Raw genomic sequence first — 19,322 nt, 5'->3', positions numbered from 1 at the left:
ATTCTCCCGAGTCGGAGGTGTATTCGGAGCTCGTTCGTTCCCCAAGGACCTCGATGGTTTCTTGAGGGGTTCTCTCTCTGATGTTGAGCTGTGGTCGGGGGAATGGGGTTTTTGCTTGTTTTCTCCCCACAGCTACTATCTTGGTGAGTCGACTGGTTAGGCCTACTTCTTCTTGTACTGAGCCGGCTAGGTCTTCTTCGAGCGCGAGTTGTCTTTGGTAGTTTCCCTGAGCCTGGATCCTTTGCTGTAGTCGTGCCTTGATGGCTTGGAGGGTTTCCGGCATGTTGGGGCTACTTAGTTGTGCTTGCGCAGTGTCTCGTGCTTGAATGAGTTTTGTGATGAGCTGTTGGTTTCGTTTCTCCATGATCTGGACGTCTCCGTGCTTGGATTTCCTGGAGACGGCTACGGTTTTGTTCTTGGGCTCTCTCGGGTACCAGCCTGCTTGTTCCTTGCCATCTTGGTGCGTGAGGCAGCTATCACTGTAGCAGGCGGTCCACGAGAGTTGTTCATGGGGAACTTCTTTTCTCGCAATGTTGGCCTTCTTGGTGTCTTCCGGGAGTGGTCGGTTCTGAAGTCGTTTGGGCTGTCTGCAGTCTCTAGCGATGTGACCTGGTTTCTCGCAGTTGAAACAGACGCCACTCTTGGGGTCACGTCGCGTGGTTGGCTTGTTCTTGTGAGCCACGCTGACGTCCATAGGTCCTGCGTGATGTCCATAGGCAGTGCTTGGTCCGCTGTTGCGTTGCTGGTTGTTTCTCCAGTTACTGTTGTAGTTATTTTGCTGGCGTGGTCCCGGGTTGTACCGTTTGCTTGTGTTGGCTTGCGGACGGCGGTTCTCGCCTTTCTCCCTGCGTCGCTCATACAGGCGAGTGTCGATCTGGATTGCCTTTTCGACGTACTGTAGGAAGTCGTCTGGTCGGTCGATCTTGGCAAGTTCGTCCTTGACTTCTTCTTTTAGTCCTTGATAGAACATGAAGATTCTGGTGTCATCGGTGTAGTCGAGGCGTGCGCAGATTCGTCGGAATTCTGCAGCGTAGTGGGTGGCTGATTTAGTTTGTCGTAGGTTGGACAGATCTCTCTCGGCTTGCCGTTTTTCGTCGGGGTCCTGGAACAGTGATTTTAAGGCGTGTTCGAAGCCTTGGAAGCTTCCGAAGATGTCCTGGGTCTCGTTCTTGCAATGTTCGAGTGTTGTGTTGTCGAGTAGATCTTCCATGTATGGTTCAAACCACGAGAGGGCTCTGCCTCGAAGGAACGTGGAGGCGTGGATGATCCTCTCGGTTTCGTTGCGGAAGTTGCTTTGGTGGAACTCCTGGTAGGTCCTGATCTGGATCAGGAATCCTTTGAGTTGTCCAGGGGTTCCATCGAAAGTGCCGGGCGAGTTGAGCTTAAGTTTGTCTCGTCCGTCCATCGGGGTCGTGATGATGTTGGCTGCGGCTCGGAGGGTGCGGACCTCCTCCTCGAGGGCGATGGCTCGTCGAGCGTGTTTCTGGAGCTCCTCCATGGCGGCAGCGTTCTCGTTGAACATGGTCTGCATCTTGGCGATGTCTTTATTGGCGCGCTTGAGTTGTCGGGTTAACTCGGCGTTGTCGTCCTCGTCGCTGGAGGACTCGGCGTTCTTCATCTCTTCGTCCAGGCTCTTGGGCTGAGGCGGGGTGACCGCCTTGCCCTTGGACGCGGAAGAGGATGGAGTCGGGGTGGTGACAGGTGCCATGTTTTGACTGTTCGGTGAGTACGGGGGTCAACTTACTGAACAGGAGCAATCAAAGTGTTACGGTCAGATATCCGACAGTGGTGTTTCTGCTAACAGGTAGCTGAGGTCAGTACTCAATGAACAGTGCTGGGGTCTTGCTGGCTTGTTGGAGGTCTTGTTGGGGAGGATGCGGTGATCAGTCGTATACTCAAGGCGTAGGTAACTTGTCGTAGTCACAACAGAAGGATAATCTAAGAGTCACTTATGGTAGAGTGAATCACGAAGTTGATTGCTGAAGAGCTATGGAAGGTAACTACATTGTGTGGAACGAATGTCCTTATATCCTAGTGTCCTGTTGTTGGATCACTTCCCGTTGTTGGTGATCCTTGGTGTTGGATCAGTTCAGTGGTTCACTGATCCTGAGTGCAGGATCATGTTGGATCACTAGCGATCCAAACTGATCCATCACGTGACCTTCCCTAGTTCTTCCGTTCCGTTGTTCGGCCTGCGCCGTGCGCCTGCATACATGAGTGTCTCTCTGCCCTGCTGTTCGCGCCAGGGGCCGTTCCAGGCTGCATCAGTCACCAACCGAATTCGGGTCGTAACAGTAGTTTAGTACCTTCCGTACGACCCTCCTTCTAAGAGTTATTCTCTCCTCTAGTATTAACTACATTCTTTTCTCCCTATAGTACCTCTACTTCAGTAGTATTAAGTAACCCTCTAAGATGTAGCTAGGTCTTTTTTGCCCTCTAGTACTTACTTAATACCTTATTTACTATATAAAGCCTATAGTTCTCAGCTTTAATAAGAGCTAATTAGTAGGCTAATTTACTAATACTTTTTGCCTATAGGTTAACTACCTTATACAAAGGTATTAGTAAGCTACCTTAATATACTTAAATCTTCTTTTTAAGGGATAAAGTACTTTATACGCCCTCTAGTACTATAGTTAGTATCTTTACATCCTAGGAGCCTTAGCTACTTAGCTGTAAGTTTAATAGTATTAGCGTCTTTAGCTTGAAATTTAAGTAAGAAAGAACTACTTTAGAGTTAAAAGGTACAAGGCCTACTTATTTAAAATTAGCTTATACATTATTTTTGCCTATTAAGGTAAAGAATACTACTTTAAAGGTAGGAAAGAAGTTATCCTTAGTAATATACAAAATCTGCATTTGCATTATCTTCTTAATTTCCTTACTGTATAAGTACTTTAATAGACTAAAGTACCTAATATTAAGAGGCTAGAGCTTGTATAATAAATAGGGAGGTATGCATAAAGTAATAATATTCTATTCCTTGCAGTATTTATTAAAGTTAGTTAATTTATAACTATTGTAACTATTAAGAATTAAGAGGTAATAAGAACCCTTTATATAGGACTTTATATACTAATTAAAGTACTTTAGCTAATTTAGGCTAATATTATTTATTATCTATCTATTTTTACTTAAATAAATACACTATATAGCTAGGAATTAGCTATTAGTATACTAGGAGAGGAGGTAATATTTGCCCTTTATAATAATGTATAGAGGTATTACTTAGCTATCTACACACACACTCTAAATAATAGAAATCTATTCCTAATTACTAGGCTACTTTATATAAGGCCTTCCCTTACAATTAGACATTATAATAACCTTTGCGTGCAATAGTATTCCTATTAAGAATTTAGTCTTATTAAAATTATAAATATTATTATTAAGTATTTTATACTTTGCAATTATATTTTGCACAAGTGCAAATTAGCCTTATATAATTGTAGAATCCTTAGTTAAGGCCCTCTAATAGTTAATTTAATATTAAAATTGCATTTTCAATTTAGGGACGCATTGTACAAAGTTCTCTACCTATTAGGGTCCTATACGCATCCTATTGCGCACATTTAGGAGTTAGTTAGCTATTTTATATACATCTTCTTATTGCAGAGGGAACCCTTAATTAATTAGGTTAATAACTTATTTAAGAATTACCTCCTCTTTAGTTATAGTTATTTTTATTAAATTTAGTTGTCTTTTAGATTGTACAATACATTTAGTGCATTAGTCTTAGAGTATTATTTAAGGGACTTTAAAGGTTCTAACTACTTTTTGTACGGACATTTTTAAGTCTTTTTTAATAGCCTGGAGAGTAAGGATAATGCAACTTTCAATTAAGGTAGTTTGCATAGTTATACGTAGAGGAAAGTTAGTATAAAGGTTAAAGAGGTAGAAAGTAGGAAAAGTAGCTAACTCACTATATTAGCTAACTTACTATATAGATACATTAATAGGTTAATATTATTATTTTTATAATTATTATTATTATTAATATTAAAGTATTAACTTTAAAAGTTATTAGGGAGTAATTAACTTAATTAGAGGCTTAGTAATAAGATTAAGCTTAGCTCTAGAGGTAAGAATATAAATAGTATATTTATAAAAGTAGTTAATTAGTAAGTTATTAATTAAGAGTATATATACTTACTAAATCTCCCTTTTTTAATTAGGTAATTTTAAATAGTCCCTTTATTAACTTTAACTCCTTTAGTAACTTTATTCTCTTTAATAATTAGGCTACTAATGTACAATAATTTACTTAGTTACTTAAGTGTATTAGCTGTAATTAATAATTATTACAACTACTTGCAAAAGCTCTATATAGTAAGAAAATTCTTAATTAACTACTTTAGTAGTTTAATAAGGCTAATAAGTATACTTAACTCTAAAAAGTATATAATTAGTAATTAGTAGATAATTATAAGGCTAAATGTAATTAATTTAAATTACTTAAGGGCCTTATTTATACTACTTTTACTTACTTATTAATTACCTTCTTAATTAATAAACTACTTAATAAATTTACTTACTTTAATTTACTTACTTAATAGTAACTTCTCTTTATATTGCAGTAGTAATAACAATAGTATTAAATTAGCCCTTCTTAATAGTATTTATAGTAGTAGTTTAAATAGTATTAAGTTAATTAGTTAATACTACTAAGGAGGAGGGGACTAGAAGTATTAAGGCTATTTTAATTAGCTTAGCTCTCTACTACTACTAAAGAATAGATTAACTACTGCATTTCTTATAGTATTATTACCTATTAAATACATTATAATTAACTTAATTAGCTAGTCTATAGTAGTCTTATTATTTATACTCTACTTTACTATACTCTTTACTCTACTTTTTACTATACTCTTTGTAATATACTATTAAGTAAAGGCTACTACTACACTTAGTAGAGGGTTATTAATAGAGGTATTTAGCTACTACTTTAGTATTGCCTCTTACTATAACTTAAAGTTGCATAGTATAAGCTAAAAGTACTCTCTTTTAATAATAAAGTACTAATTAGTATTAGGGCTTTACCTACTACTATTGCAATAACTTATTTAATTAGTATATTAATAATACTTTATTAGCTGCTAAAATAACTTCTCTTTTAACTTTACTTATTTAATAACTTTATTAATTATCTTATTTAATATAGCCTTCTTTACCTTAAAGTGCAGAGGGTAACTATAAGGCTTTTATAATAGTATTTTAGCTACTCTAGTTAGCTTATTTATAGCTACTACTATTTTTAACTATACTAGAGTACTTAAGGCTAATATAATTATTCTAGCTGTATATATAATTTTAATAGTAAAAAATATATTTAAAAGGTATTAATTAATTAACTTAAGTTACTTAGTAATAGTAGCTTATAGTAAGACTAGCTATTTACTATTTATAGTACTAAAATTATTGTAAAAGTATATAATTAATATTTTTACAATTGCCTTCCTTTTGCTAAACTTAATTAATATTTATCTCTTTATTAAGTAGTATTACCCTTAAAGTTAGCTTTAAATACAATCCCTTATCTCCTTTAATAATTACTTATTCTATTATATAACTATAATATTACTAGCTAATAATATCTTTAGCTACTATACAACTTAAAAAGAGTAGATAATTAGTACTAATACTATACTAAGAAACTAGAGCTTAATTAAGAAGTATATATTTACTTTATAAAGCTTAAGGAGTAAAAGTGCAATTATATTTTATTATTACTATAAGAATAATAAAGTATACAATTATAGAGCCTATAATAGAGTCTTAAAGGGAGTTTTAAATAGATTATTAAGAGTATTAAATTGTATAGTTATTTTGCAATTATTAGAGTCTTTAATAACTTTAAAGTAGCTATAAGTGCAGTTTTTATTAATTGTATTATTTTTATAGTCTTAAGACTTTTACTTATTTGCACTCTTTTTGCAACTTTTATTAATTATATTATTTTTGTAGCTCTAAGACTTTTACTATTTTGCACTCTTTTTGCAATCTTTATTAATTATATTATTTTTGCAATTTTTATTAATTATATTATTTTTGCAGCTTTTATTAATTGCATTAATTTTGCAGCTTTTATTACTTATATTAACTTTGCAGCCTTAAGACTTTTACTACTTTATACCTCTTTCTATAATCTTCTTTATTACTTTACTTATTATAATTAGCTTCTTTATTATTAATATAATTAATTTTAACTTTACTTATAATAATAGCTATTTAATAATAATTCTTATTTAACTACTTAATAGCTTACTAATAAATAAATTTCTTAATAGTATTATAATAATAATTATAGTATATATAGCCTTATATACTTAAGTACTATTAGCTAGTAGTACTAGAAATAGCTCTTCTATATTACTAATTACAGCTACAGTAGTATTAGACTATTATTTTAGTAGTATTCTATTATTATTACTAGTTAATTAAAGCTATTTAAATATTTAAATATACGCAAAGTGCAGCCTTTTTGCAAAGTTACCCCCCCCTAATTAGCCCTAACTAGAGGTAGTATGTAAAATCTAGTAATCTTACTAACTACACACAGATGCATTATTTAATTACGAATGCTACTAATGCAATAGACTGTAGGTAGTTAATAATTGTTAATATAGTAGCTCTAGTATACGGTGCCGCGCAACTAATGGAAATGTCGCAACTGGAAGTTAACACAGGACTTTGCGCACAAAAACCAGAAACAATAGCTTTTCTTTACCTTCTGGCTTCGTCTCTCGGCTTTCAAGAGATTAGTCCGGGCTTGGGGTCGATTCAATTCAATTGCCTAGATAATAAGGCCATCATCGTGAATATTCCTATCGTTTCAGCGGCATTGCTACAACGTCTCCAGTGCGCGGAACGGCACTCACCCTCAGAATTTTAGTACTAGGGGGCCTTCTCAGGCATCTATCTCCAAGAGCTTCCTGGATGGCGGATTCAACGACGACACCATCTCAACCAGGTTGTTTTCGTCGTCCACTTGGTCGGTCAGTGCTAATAGCGCTGAAGAGTCGCCCGCCTTCGAAGAGATCCCAGACCTACGATGCGCTAGTAATCTCTCCAGGTGGTTATGTCGAGACATTACTGTTGGTATCACAAGGTCGATCAGTTTCGGTATGACAAGGTCACTCAACTGAACGAACGCCTCAAGAAATTGAGGAGGTTATTCGTGAATAGCTTGGGTTGGTGCAGAAGGAGTGTACGGACCCACTCCAAGGGAGATGGATCCGTGTGATATGATTGGCCCAGATGGACCGTCATCTCCATTTTCCATCGACAATCCGGTCGGCATTCCAATCATGACCACAAGTCAATTCGGGAGGCACAATCCACTCCATGGTAATCTCTGGTGCTCGGTGAACCCCTGGCATGACGTCCCCAGAGTGCCTCTCATCAAGCACTCCTAAGCGAGCATTACCGTAGTGGGTGATGACTCGAAGCTTGTATGAAAGGTAGATCGAGCGGTCTGGCCACACCTTGCGAGGCGACGGGTAGCTAGAACGAGCTCTTCAATCCGACTGAATGCGTCCGAGTCCTGAGGGCTGAGGCCGACAAGGATGTCATTAGAAGAGAAACCTGAACGTCACGACGTTAGGAAATCTGCTATTTGTCTGCCGATGTTGGGTTGGGCGTCGGGTAACATCGGTATGTACCACATCGGCTTGGTGAAGGATGTCCAGGCCCATGATGATGCAGAGCAAGGCTTGTCGCAGAACATTAGAGTCGAGAGCATTTCCCGGGAAAAGCTTCCGGAAATCAGTCAAAAGCCGACCCGTTGGAGCAAGCAAGAGGCAGTGGTGGTGGCTACCACTACGGCCTCGAGATCTTAAAGTTCTTCAGGACAATGCACAGCCGTCCTTTGCCGGGATGATTTGGTGCATTGATGGGTTTGATGCCGTCAGAAAAGGTCATTTCTTGCCTGGCGTCCTTCCTATCAGTCTCGATGGCGGTGCAGATCTTTAAGTTCAAGAACGTATCCTCTCTAGAGTAGCCGCAGGTGCTATGGTTAGAGAGATAACCTCTGTGGAGTTTCCGTACTTGCACGTACTGGAAGTCACGAAACTGTCAATCCTCCACCAAAGCCTACTTTGCCTGTGATCTTGTATCTACCTGCCTTGCAGGAGTTACTCGATTAGGACTGGACAATACCGCTCTGCCTTGTAATTCGGGAGGTCTTCCCTACTAGAGACTCGTCTACTGGGACAGTATTGAAACTGGCAGTTGGAAAGGCTTTTTTTGGTCGGGTTGATATTATCTGCACCAACTGCGGGTAGATAACTCGATAAGGAAGAGCCTGGCGAGCGAGATTTTGTCGAATGTAGTGCACCGACCTGAGGGTTTGCTTTTGAGTGACAATAGCTTGGCGAGGCAGCGCAGCGGTACAGCCTATAGTAGTGTGTGATCGGATCGGCATCTCGTGAATCTAGGTTGGTGGTGAAAATGGGGACTAATCATCGGTTTGGTAGGTTGGCAATGTCACAGTGGATGTAAGAGACTGCGGAAAGTGGCTGCATGAGAGGACCGGGGACCAACATGCTGACCCAGGTACGTACCTTCCTAGAGCACATTCTGAAACATTGGGCAGGTTGTCGATCAATTGTAAATTTTCTTGATGTGTTCACGATGTCTCTAAGGGACGGTGGGACGTACAACAGTGATTGCTGTAGGTGGATGGATGCAGGCAGCTGTTTCAGTGGCCGTTGGGGAACGATGATGTTGCGGACGAAGAGGCTACTCACCTGTCTATTAGGAAGTAGCAAGATGCTCCAGACGGTAGACAATGGGATAAATGTGTGACGTTGGTATGCTTTAGCAGTATGTCACAGAGAGCTTGAATTATGCTGGGCTGTTCTTTTTTAAAAATAAAAAAAAGGCTATGGGTGACACCGCGACTGCCTTTGACTCTCCGACCTTTCGGTCTTGTCTCACCAGCCCACGCCTGGCTTGGAACTCTTGGCCTTTCATGTTTTGCTTGATCCCACAACTGAGATATCCGGAGATTCCTCTCGCTGTTTAACGACTAACCGCCGGCCATGCTACTATGCTGTGAGTCAGAGGCACTCCCCGAATGTGACAAGTAGGGGTCTTCGGGCTCCTGGGAAAGTCCACTGTCTGGAAGCCCAGGAACTTCGAAGTCCAAGCAAGACGGCAGCTGATCGATAACTGAGCAGATCTGTTTCAAGTGTGTCGGCATCCAAATCTCATATATGTTCCTCGTGAAGCGGTATGCCGTCCATTTCTCCTTGCCGTCCAGAGCAGTAAAGAAGAATTTATGGATAGGGTGGCGGTAGAATTTGGTGTCCTTGCCTTCAGTTACCGGATAGTGACCGTAGATTCTTACAGTCTGATGGTCGTGGGAGACTGAAAACGCCATTACTTGACGGTTGAGTTCGTGCTCTCGCTTTACCAGCCGGAACAGTTCAACAACAGCCCGGACAGCAAGCGTCATGCTGTGAGCATTCTGGCGATCTGCAGTATCCAAAGCTGCAGCGCCGCACTTCACCTCACACGCCAAAAATGGAAAATACATCATGTACGTGGCCATGAAGAACGACTGGTCTCCAGCAAGAAAGTTCCCGACGAACGGCGAAAGCTTTTGAAGCTGGTCGTCAGTGAAGGCTTCGCGTCTGAATCCCACAGAGTAGTCGGGTTGCGGGCGAGTGCCGGTGAGCGGGATAGAGTTATTCCACCCTTCGTTCATGCTTTCAATCAAACAGTCAAGTTCCGAAGCGCCGTATGTCAGTTGCGCACAATGTCAAACAAGGAACAGCTGCTGCTACCTTGACGATGCAATGCTGAGGTTGAGTGCCCATCCTCTTCAGCGCGCGCCTTCGATCGAGTACAAGCCATCGCATTGAGGCAGGAAGGGAGCGGGATGCTTGACTTATGCTTGGAGAATAGTTGGGAAGACCGATTGGTAAAGCGCGAGGTGGGAAGATTGGGCATCCAGACGTCAGCCGAACGCTTGTGTCAGGGGTGGCCCGGGTGGGTGTTGGTGCACAAATGATTGGCGTTTAGTGTGCCGTCCGGCTGATAAAGTCAGTCTTAGCGCGGCGGTAAAGCTTGACACTCCACTTCCCCTGCAAGTGTCATATGTCGAATTGGCGGGCCAGGAATAGGTAGGAATCGTTAACTGATTTAGGCTAGCTGTTTGGCAAGCGCCTGAGGCAAGCGCCTACATACACACAGTAGTAAGGTACATGCTTGAAAAGCAGCTTAGTGATAGGAAGGTATCGAAGAATCTTGTTTCCGACACGCACTGTACCCACGTCTCGTCTCGGCTTTTCTTTCGCTAACCCTTTTCAGCCGAGGATGGTTCGGTCAACTCCACCGGCACTGGAGACCAGAACGACTTGCCGATGCGGCGACCGCCCCCATTCTGTGGTCCCGATTCGCCTCGGACCCCAACCTTCACGTCCAATAGTCATACGTGGGGGCACTCCTCCCGAGCTCTGACTGGCAAGGCCCTTCTGGACCGTCATTTCGCCTACCCAGGGTCGAAATGCTAGGCAGGTGGGCACTGCACTCGGTTACGACCAGAAAGAGGGGGCGGCTCCCAGCGCCATCCCGCCGGCTACAGGCTTGGTGTGGTGTATATTTCCAGAGAAGCAAGGAACTGTTCCAGATGACTGCAATCATCTGATGGTGTTCGGCATTGTCAATGATGGGGATGCGCTCCAACGACAGGTACCGTGGCCTCGCACCCGGCAGCTGGATCGGAGGTCTCGCGGATACCGTCCAGTTCAACGGCAGCACCGGTTCCGTTCACGGGAAGCCGCATGTCGCCTGCCAGATCCTACCTACGTACGCCTACTACATGCAAGTTGTGGTATTGGCTCGAAGGGTTGAGGAGCATTCTTTCCGTGTGCAAGGTGGGCTCGCATCGGCTATTGTGTGGGGGCCGACGGGATGAATCAACCAAGTTAGTTTTGCTGATAATGTACCATAGCGTGACACCCTGCTGGGCATAAGTGCTTGTGCGAGCCGTTCGTAAACCGGCAGTGACTGAGCGAGGGTCGGGGTTCTTCCCTCCCCCTCTCCCCATGCGTATGGACTATGACGCGCCACAAGACGACGCAAGTGGTGACGACCGCTCAGCTGAGAATCATGTATTTTAACGCTGCAACAATAACACACAACTAACTGGCCATCCATTGTCCTCCGTTAGCACTGATCAGGCATCCCGTCATCCACCCACTCTCGGGCGAGCAGATCATGCCGACGATGCCCGCGATCTCCTCGGGGTAACCGGCGCGGCCGCCGTACTTCTCGGCCATCTCCTTCTGCTCGTCCGAGTCCCAGTCGCGGATGCCGCACAGCGGCGTCAGCGGGTACCAGCTCGAGATGGCCTGCTTGGCCTCATCCGGGGCGCCGCGGAGCATGTCCGTCATGGTGGAGCTGGGGTTGCACGAGTTGACGGTGCAGTTCTCCTTGAGCTCGCGGGCCCAGGTGCGCGTCATGGCCTCGAGCGCGCCCTTGCTGCCGCCGTACAGCGTCAGGTACTCGAGACCGACCTTGGAGCCGACGCTCGACACGTTGACGATGCGGCCGGAGCGGTCGGTGGGCAGCAGCGGCTTGACGGCCTGGGTGAGCAGGATGGGGCCCAGGACGTTGATGGAGTAGACCTTGTGGAAGTCCTCGACGTTGACGGCCTCGAGGGGCATGGCGTGGAAGAGGGCGGCGCAGTTGACGAGGATATCGACCTGCGGCTTGCCCGTCTTGGCGTTGGGCGGCAGCTCGCTCTTGACGGCGGCGACAATCCGAGCGCAGCCGTCGGGCGTGCTGAAGTCGGCCCGCACCGGGAGCGCCTTGACGTTGTGCGCCTTGGACAGCTCGGCGGCGAGCGTGGCGGCGGGCGCGTTCGAGGCCTCGGTCAGGTAGACGAGGACGACGTTGGCGCCCTTGGAGGCAAGGTTCTGGGCGATGGCGGCGCCGATGCCTTGGTGGTTGGTTCTGTCGTTAGCAGGATGCCTCTGGCCGCCGACAACCATTGGGGGGAAGAAGAGGGTGGGGTGAGCTCACTCCTCGCGCCGCCCGTGATGATGGCCGTCTTGCCCTCATGTACCCTGTACGGAGGGGCTTGCGTGATGGGAACGGTGATCTTGGAGGCGGTCATGATGTCTATCTGGCAGCGCACAAAGTGGTTTGATATTCGTGCTGTGGATAACGTATAATATGTGTCCGTTTCCAGCGAATGTCGAGTCAGATTGGCATGCAACAACAAAAAAAAAGTCAAGCACTATTTCGTACAACGGGGTCCGGGGGGCATGGTTATTAAGGAAACAGGGAGAACAGGAGACAGCATGGCCGCCCCGACGTCTTGCCTATCATCCCCGTGTTCTATCCTGTGTCCTATCTCCCTATTTTCTGGGCCCCCAAAGAGGGCTCTAGGCCCTTTGAAGCACGCCGGCCCGGCATGAGGCTATACCCCCCCATGTCGAGCAATTCCTAAACGAGCAACTGTCATCTTGTATAGAAAGTCTCGGGTTTCCCCCCACTGATCGCAGCCATCCGGGGTTTATCGTCTACTATTCATTGGCTTTGTTATATCCTCAAAATTCGAGTCATGTATCTGTAACTTCAAGGCAAAAGACCATAAGAAAAAAAAGAAGTAGATAGCACGATAAACAATACGAAGAGAAGACACCTCGATCGTTCCTCAGCGTCGTAATGTTGAGGGGAACGGGTCAAACGTTCGTTACCTGGTCATTCCACAAACAACTCGCGCGCGCGAGTCAAGACTCGTTCGAGTTCCACTGGTGGTGTCACATAGTACATACTACTCTGTACTCTTGTGCCCAACCGCCGCCGCCAACGAGCCAACCAATGAGCCTTGTTACTCTGTGGGTGCGGATTCTTCAGTGTTCTTCAACGGGTTTTGATGCCTCTCCGGGGACCGCTCAGGGATTTTCCAAGGATCTTCCAGGGATCCCGTGTGGGCCGGCCCATATCGAGTCAAGATCAGCACGACATAGAACTGTTTGCGATTGACAGGAAGTGCATAGTAGATGCAGACTTAGAGCCCCCCGGACCCGGGTTGAAAACCCGGACCGCTTGTCCTATCGCGTGTTTCTCGCAGGTTATCCGAGTAGAGAGGATTTGTACATACAGTTGACGTTGATTCTTGTTTAGCCTCCGTGTAGTTTCGGAACACATAATAATACATAATACTGCTGCTGTCCCTTCGTGCCGCCTCCCCCCACCGTCCGTGGCTCTGCGGGCTCTCACTATCTTTCGTTTCTTGTCGTTCTTTTACAGTGCTCTTATATCTCAAGTCAAAACCTCGCTCAATCCAAAGGTGACAGGTCGTGCTTCTCGCGAAAACAAACATGTCGACCGTGGACCCCAATCAGCGCTTTGTCAGCCCGCTCCAGGGCACAGGCCTGAGCTTGTTCGTCGTGTCTATCGTCGGCGGCGTATCGTCTCTGATCGTGGTGGGCTTGAGGACATATCACCGGCTCCAACGGAGGAACTTCAGCCTGGACGATGGTTTGATGCTGGGCGGTCTGGTAAGCAACACCTTGGACACCGGGCTCTATTGTAGTAGTTGGGGAGAGCTCGAGGGCATCTACATGGTGCCTGGAGCCGCCCGGGTGTCGGACTGACTAACACACATTCTGCTAGATCATCTACCTCGTCGATGTGGCTCTCGCCTGTCTTGGCGCTCTGAGCGGCCTGGGCACGCGGAACGCGGACCTCAACGCGACAATGATAAGCGAATCGATGAAGTATCTGATGATCTGGATGATGCTGTACGTGGCTGCCTTGTGCTTGGTCAAGTCATCAATCTGCTTCACCACCCTGCGGATCGCCACCACGATGCCCAAGCTGCGCATCGCCGTCTACGTCCTGCTGGGGCTGACAATCGCCACCTTCTTCACGACCTTCATCGGCATCCTGCTGCTGTGCCGCCCCGTCGAGGCCAACTGGAACCCAAGCCTCATAGCAGAAGGTCGTGGCGAGTGCTCCCCGATGAGCGCCATGCTGGGCTTGTCGTATACGTCGACTGCGAGCACCATTGCCACGGACCTCGCCTGTGCCGTTCTTCCGGCCATCATTCTCTGGCAGACGCAGATGAAGCTCTCGACCAAGATTGTCGTCTCCACGATCCTTTCCTTCGGCTCTCTGTAAGTCACGTTCCTCGGTGACCTTCGTCAAGGACATCCATCCCCTGATCGAGATGAACACGTCAGACTGACTCGTGTCGCTTCAACCACAATAGTGCTTCGATATCGACAATGGTCCGCACCCCCTACATCGATCACTACAACCGTCCGCTCGACGATCTCGTCTGTACGTTCGAGACCCTTCTTCTTCGCCACCCACTCACTCGTAGATCCATCACTCACTGACTCATCTCTGCTTCCAGTCCACATCGCCAACATTCCCCTCTGGTCCAACATCGAGACGGCCGTCGGCCTCGTCGCCGGGTCCCTCCCCGCCCTACGCCAACTCTTCATGCGCGATTCCACAAAGGCGGCGTCGACCCGCGGTACCGACGGCTCGGGCGGCCTCCACCCGGCGTCCGCTGGGCTCGTGACCATCGGCGGCTCGGGAGGGACGTCCAAAAGCAAGAACCGCAAGGGCCTGAAGTCCAACTTTGAGATTGACGAGGCCGCGAAGGGCGACTGGACCCGCCTGGACGAGGACTCGGTGTCGGACAAAGACAGCACTGTGCCTATCCGGGGCATTCGCAGGGACATGACGTTTGAAGTCGAGATGTCGCCGCAGTCCGGGAACAAGTCGTAGCGTTCTATGTTTGTTGGATATGTGTAGATATTGAAGTTCTGTCCTGTGATTGCCCAAGTTAGACACTAATTTAAAATCGGCTATCTGCTCTTTTTAAGACTCGATGGCTTGTTGAAGGAGATTCTGCACACAGAAATGTATCCAAAAACTGTCCATCAGTACCTGCTGCGTTGTCGCCAAGACGTCTATCGTCATTGGCCACCTAAGCCTTTCACTCCGATCCATCCAACCCCGAACAACTGTTTGTGATGCTGTCTCTAATACTATCTCAAACACTGAGTGATCACTTCCTATGCAAGAGCTCTTGCTCTATGACTTCTTAGGAGATGGCAACATGATCCTGTAAAGTGGTAGAAGGGTAGAGACAGACGCCCTAAGGTTTGCATCTCAGGTACCACCTGGGTAACTCTAGAAAGCGTCGCTCCTGCCCAACTTGCTTGGTCCAACGTCTAGTGTCCGTGCTTTGTTTTCCGTTTGGTCGCTCTATTTCGCTTCCAACTTCCAACTTGGCTCATCACAGGAGACAGGAGCAATGTCTCAACCAACGGATAACGCAGGCAACGCCGCCAGGAAGAGAAACGTGGTAATGGATTGTGCCCTCCTTGCCAATAATGTTTCTGGCTCGGTCATTGCCAGCGGCATCGGCAGCCACAAGATAATCGCCCGACTTGTCGTCTCGAACCGCCAAAATTGGATCGGGTTCACGCTCAACTTCCAACTCGGTAGCATTGAAGCAAATGAGAAGGCAGGCTTTGGCGTCTGCCACGGAAGTGAGTTTCCAAATCGGGTTCAGTTCAACGAAGAACGTGGCTGATGCAGCTTAGTCGACCAGAGGAAGGACGTCGGTTCCCTCTCCATCATGCCAGCCAACGACTACCGCATCGAGGTCCGCTTTCCCCGAGGCAATTTCGAGAGTTCTATCAACGAGGCTAGCGCTGAAGTCTCGTCTCGTTTCCCCGACGCACAAAAGTCCAAGGGATGCCTGACTCTTGTCATGGTGTACCTTAAGGATGGCGCACAATCTAAGATCCATGGTTACGGCAAGCCCTATGCCAATCCGGGTGACAGAGAGGTGGAAGACTGGGTCAATGAAAACAAGCCAATTATCGACGATATCACGCTCCTTGATGTTTTGCGGCAGAAAAACTTCATATTTCTCGTTGACTACCCATTTTCCAAGGTCCAAGAGGAGTGGGATGAGTCTCCTCTGCCTTCGGCCTCCGTCTACCCGTATAGGACGCCCGACCAATACGACTTGACCTTCTTCGAGAACGATATAGCAGGCAACAAGTCGAAGCAATCGTTCAATCCGGCAACAAGGTAAGATATGTATCTAGGCCAGCTATGATTGGGCTAACAGTGCGGATCAGCTTTGACGACGATAATGCCCATGTCACCGTCCTCACTCACTCTGTCGTCCAAGATCAAATATGGGTCAGCTTGGCAGCTCGAGAGATCGCTCACGAACGACGTCCCGCCTACTTTGTTCCCGTGGGCCCTGACAGCACGGAAGCATACTACGTCGTCATTCCCTTTGAAAAAGAGTGGAGAGAGGGCCATGACGGAGCCTGGCGTCGTCTCATCAAGAATGGGACTGTAGAGCTCGTTCTCTACAAGCATTTCGCGTCCAAGCGGAAGGCAGGACAATGGTTCGTATATTCACAAGCCGAAACATAATGTCAATCTCTAATGTCAATTGTCAGGAGATGCTTGATCCGGAATTATCCAAAGACCCTTGAGCGACTTCGTGATCACCCCACGACGGACTACGACCTTGTCCTTCTCGTTCGCCGCCCTCACGCTACTCATAATCACAAGGGCTCCTCGTTCGAGGTCAAGACGTTCGAGTCGCGAAAGGCCGCTGATGCCGCCTTATATTCCGCTAACTTAAGAGAAGAAAAGCTGACTGATGCAGCTGAGGTAAAAGGTGCCGAGCCTAGAGAAGACTCTCTTCATAGCATCGAGGCCTACATAGAATATGTCGCTTCTTCCGAGGAAGAAATCGGCGCAAGCTTTCGGTCGGCTGATTGGGTTTGGGTGTTTGACGACATAGATCGGGAGGAGCAAGTCGCGGACAACGTCGATGATGACAACCAAGATGCCGATCTGCTCGTTGACCCGAGAGACCGATAGAGTTGCGTCTCTCTCGTTTTCGATGCACAGATGGATGAGGTCGAACGCAAGGTCAATTCTGCCTGCTTGTTTCTTCCAGGCGCAAATCCGACTAACTCCAGTGCTTGGAGCCACACTGTCGGTAACAACAGTTCGAATACCAGATACATCGAGGACCCCGTGGCACAGCAACTCACCGAAGACGCTGTACCCATTGATCAGCCCGCCAACAAACAGCCTGCTAAGCGCGGTAGCATCGCAGTACTTTTACAGCAAAGAATGGAACTTCATAGGGCCTTGATGCGTGGCACCGGCTTCTACGACTGCAAAAATCGTTCTTGCGCATCTTCCGTCCTCACGGAGAGTCTGAGTACTTTTGCCTTCAACAATTGTGCTCCTGTGCACCCCCTACCTTTTGTCAACTTTCTGGACTTCAAAGATGAGGAGTACGCCACTGCCTTGGTCTCAGAGGCTCTCCCCGCCGACCAAGAGCGCTTCCGGGCGTACATGACGCACCGGCCTTTGGGACTCGGGATCATCACAGCTGTTGAGTCTATCCCCAACCCGTTCATCGGTCGTGGATACTAACAGAACTTCCAGGGTCCCGGTTTTGGCAAAACGACAGCACTCGCTGCTGCTACACTGATGATGGGCGCAAAATGCGGCAAAGTCCTCTGCTCCGGTCCGTCTAACGTTTCAGTGGACAACTTCGCCGAGCGCATCGATCGCACCAGCCACACCGTCACCGCACGCTTCAACAAGGGTAGGCCGGATGGCGATCCCTCTCGTCGTCGCCGCCAGCTCGTTGTCCGCGGCTACAGGGCTCAGGACGAGTTCAGGGCTTTCCTTCACCTGGTGAAGGACCCCTCGGAATCAGACACATCTTTCCTCAGCCGGGGCTGGTCCATCACGCCGTGGAAGCTGCGCTACTCTGCAGCATACTGGCTACTCATTGTGATGCGTTCCCCCGCTTCCTTCCTTCAAGGCCAGGATCTTGACGCCGATGACAGCAAGGCTCTGCACGAATTGCGCCATCACATCGAGCTCCGGGCGGATCTGAAGAAACTACGTGCCTTGGTAACTGGTGAGACAGCCCTTGATAAGTACGCAACGCTCAGTCAAGAGGAGGCCAAGAAACTGTCATCTTTGTTGTGCTCCATCGTCAGCCGAGCCGACTTCCTGTGCACCACCCCGGCCAGAACGGAGAGGGACAAGCTATTCAAGTGGTGGAAGGAAAACTCGGCTCGCGCTATCGCTGTCGATGAGGCCGCCAACATGAACCGTGCAGACCTGGCGTGTGTATGGGGTAAGACATTGTTGCTTGTTGCTTCTTTTGTTTTCAACTTTTCATATGCTGAAATTGTCAAGGAAATACCCTTTTGCCTTGCTTTCTCGGCGGTGACCCGAAGCAGCTTCCGCCCACTGTCATGTCCGACTTTGAATCAGACACCCTTGGGAACCTTTACAACCGCTTCAAGCGTGATGGAAGGGTCTCTCCTATCGAGTACTTCCAGGCGACAGGATTCCCAATCTATCGTCTACTGACGCAACTACGAATGGCCAATGGGCTCTACGACTGGATTGCGGCGATCATCTACCCAGATGTCCCACTGCAGTATGGACCCAGCTGTGGTGTGCAGAACCCCGCGTTCGAGAACGGCCACAAGCTCGAGGCATACATCAGGGAGAAGTATCCCGACGTCGCGCCGCCACCTGCTGATAAGCTTTGGCCTGTGTTCATTCACTGTGGAGGTAGTCGTGTTTTTACAGACACGATGACAGGCTCGAAGAGAAGTAGAGACCAAGTCAAAGTAGCTCTCAATTTTGCTCTCGACTTCGTCAAGATCAAAAAGGTTGATCCATCAAGGATCACCATCCTTTCCCCCTATGCCGCCAATGTCGAGTTAATCAACCGATTACTTAAGGGACCTTGTTTTTCCGATGTACTTCAAAGTATACCGTGTGCATCAACCATCGATGGTTATCAAGGACAAGAGAACGATATTGTACTGATCGTCATCGGAACAACCTTCCCCCGTCCTGGCTGTGGCTTTACGGCAGACCCCCAGCGCCTCAATGTCATGTTGACTCGACAAAGATGCGGACTAGTCATTGTGGGCGACATCAATGTACCGGGTCTTCGATACCCCGAAGACCCCGTCTTCGCCTATGTTCAACCCAGGAAGGGCAATAAAGGCAAAAGGCTCAACTCGGTTGGTAAGGGTGTGAAGGAGAGGGTAATGGTGGCAAATGAGAATGGAGGAATGAGCTATGTCTCTGTCACACAGATGAGAGATTTTTATTCCCGGCTCAACATCAATAGCCGGGTCGCGCGAGTCGTTGCTTGTGAAAACGACAAGGTCGAGGGCGAGACAGTCGAGGCGTCTTAATTATGTAGACCAAACCATTCCAGTATTGCTTCAATACTCATCCTTCTTTGGCCGCAAAACCTG

General features: G+C 46.9%; 6 protein-coding genes across 6 annotated transcripts; 4 read left to right on the top strand and 2 right to left on the bottom strand.

The window, feature by feature from the left end:
* Positions 1–9,028: 9,028 nt before the first annotated feature.
* Positions 9,029–9,709, bottom strand: CH63R_12950 (uncharacterized protein; the record flags this gene model as incomplete). Its single annotated transcript, XM_018307924.1, has 1 exon — positions 9,029–9,709. One exon carries the CDS (start codon positions 9,707–9,709, stop codon positions 9,029–9,031), a length of 681 nt encoding a protein of 226 aa, XP_018152341.1.
* A 963-nt stretch (positions 9,710–10,672) lies between these two features.
* CH63R_12949 (uncharacterized protein) lies at positions 10,673–10,921 on the top strand (the record flags this gene model as incomplete). The annotated part of the gene is made up of 1 exon (XM_018307923.1): positions 10,673–10,921. The coding sequence occupies one exon, from the start codon at positions 10,673–10,675 to the stop codon at positions 10,919–10,921; it is 249 nt and encodes an 82-aa protein (XP_018152340.1).
* A 226-nt stretch (positions 10,922–11,147) lies between these two features.
* CH63R_12948 (Short-chain dehydrogenase) lies at positions 11,148–12,124 on the bottom strand (the record flags this gene model as incomplete). The annotated part of the gene is made up of 2 exons (XM_018307922.1): positions 11,148–11,947; positions 12,031–12,124. The coding sequence occupies 2 exons, from the start codon at positions 12,122–12,124 to the stop codon at positions 11,148–11,150; spliced, it is 894 nt and encodes a 297-aa protein (XP_018152339.1).
* A 1,213-nt stretch (positions 12,125–13,337) lies between these two features.
* CH63R_12947 (p-type ATPase) lies at positions 13,338–14,757 on the top strand (the record flags this gene model as incomplete). Its single annotated transcript, XM_018307921.1, has 4 exons — positions 13,338–13,517; positions 13,633–14,135; positions 14,231–14,301; positions 14,378–14,757. The coding sequence occupies 4 exons, from the start codon at positions 13,338–13,340 to the stop codon at positions 14,755–14,757; spliced, it is 1,134 nt and encodes a 377-aa protein (XP_018152338.1).
* A 532-nt stretch (positions 14,758–15,289) lies between these two features.
* Positions 15,290–16,890, top strand: CH63R_12946 (DNA helicase; the record flags this gene model as incomplete). Its single annotated transcript, XM_018307920.1, has 4 exons — positions 15,290–15,527; positions 15,582–16,077; positions 16,128–16,406; positions 16,461–16,890. 4 exons carry the CDS (start codon positions 15,290–15,292, stop codon positions 16,888–16,890), a joined length of 1,443 nt encoding a protein of 480 aa, XP_018152337.1.
* A 30-nt stretch (positions 16,891–16,920) lies between these two features.
* CH63R_12945 (DNA helicase) lies at positions 16,921–19,259 on the top strand (the record flags this gene model as incomplete). The annotated part of the gene is made up of 3 exons (XM_018307919.1): positions 16,921–17,415; positions 17,470–18,175; positions 18,238–19,259. 3 exons carry the CDS (start codon positions 16,921–16,923, stop codon positions 19,257–19,259), a joined length of 2,223 nt encoding a protein of 740 aa, XP_018152336.1.
* Between the last annotated feature and the right edge of the window lie 63 nt (positions 19,260–19,322).

Source organism: Colletotrichum higginsianum, chromosome 9 (genome assembly GCF_001672515.1).
Source record: "Colletotrichum higginsianum IMI 349063 chromosome 9, whole genome shotgun sequence".
In the NCBI taxonomy this organism is placed as follows: domain Eukaryota; kingdom Fungi; phylum Ascomycota; class Sordariomycetes; order Glomerellales; family Glomerellaceae; genus Colletotrichum; species Colletotrichum higginsianum.
This window is presented reverse-complemented; position numbering and strand designations above follow the sequence as displayed.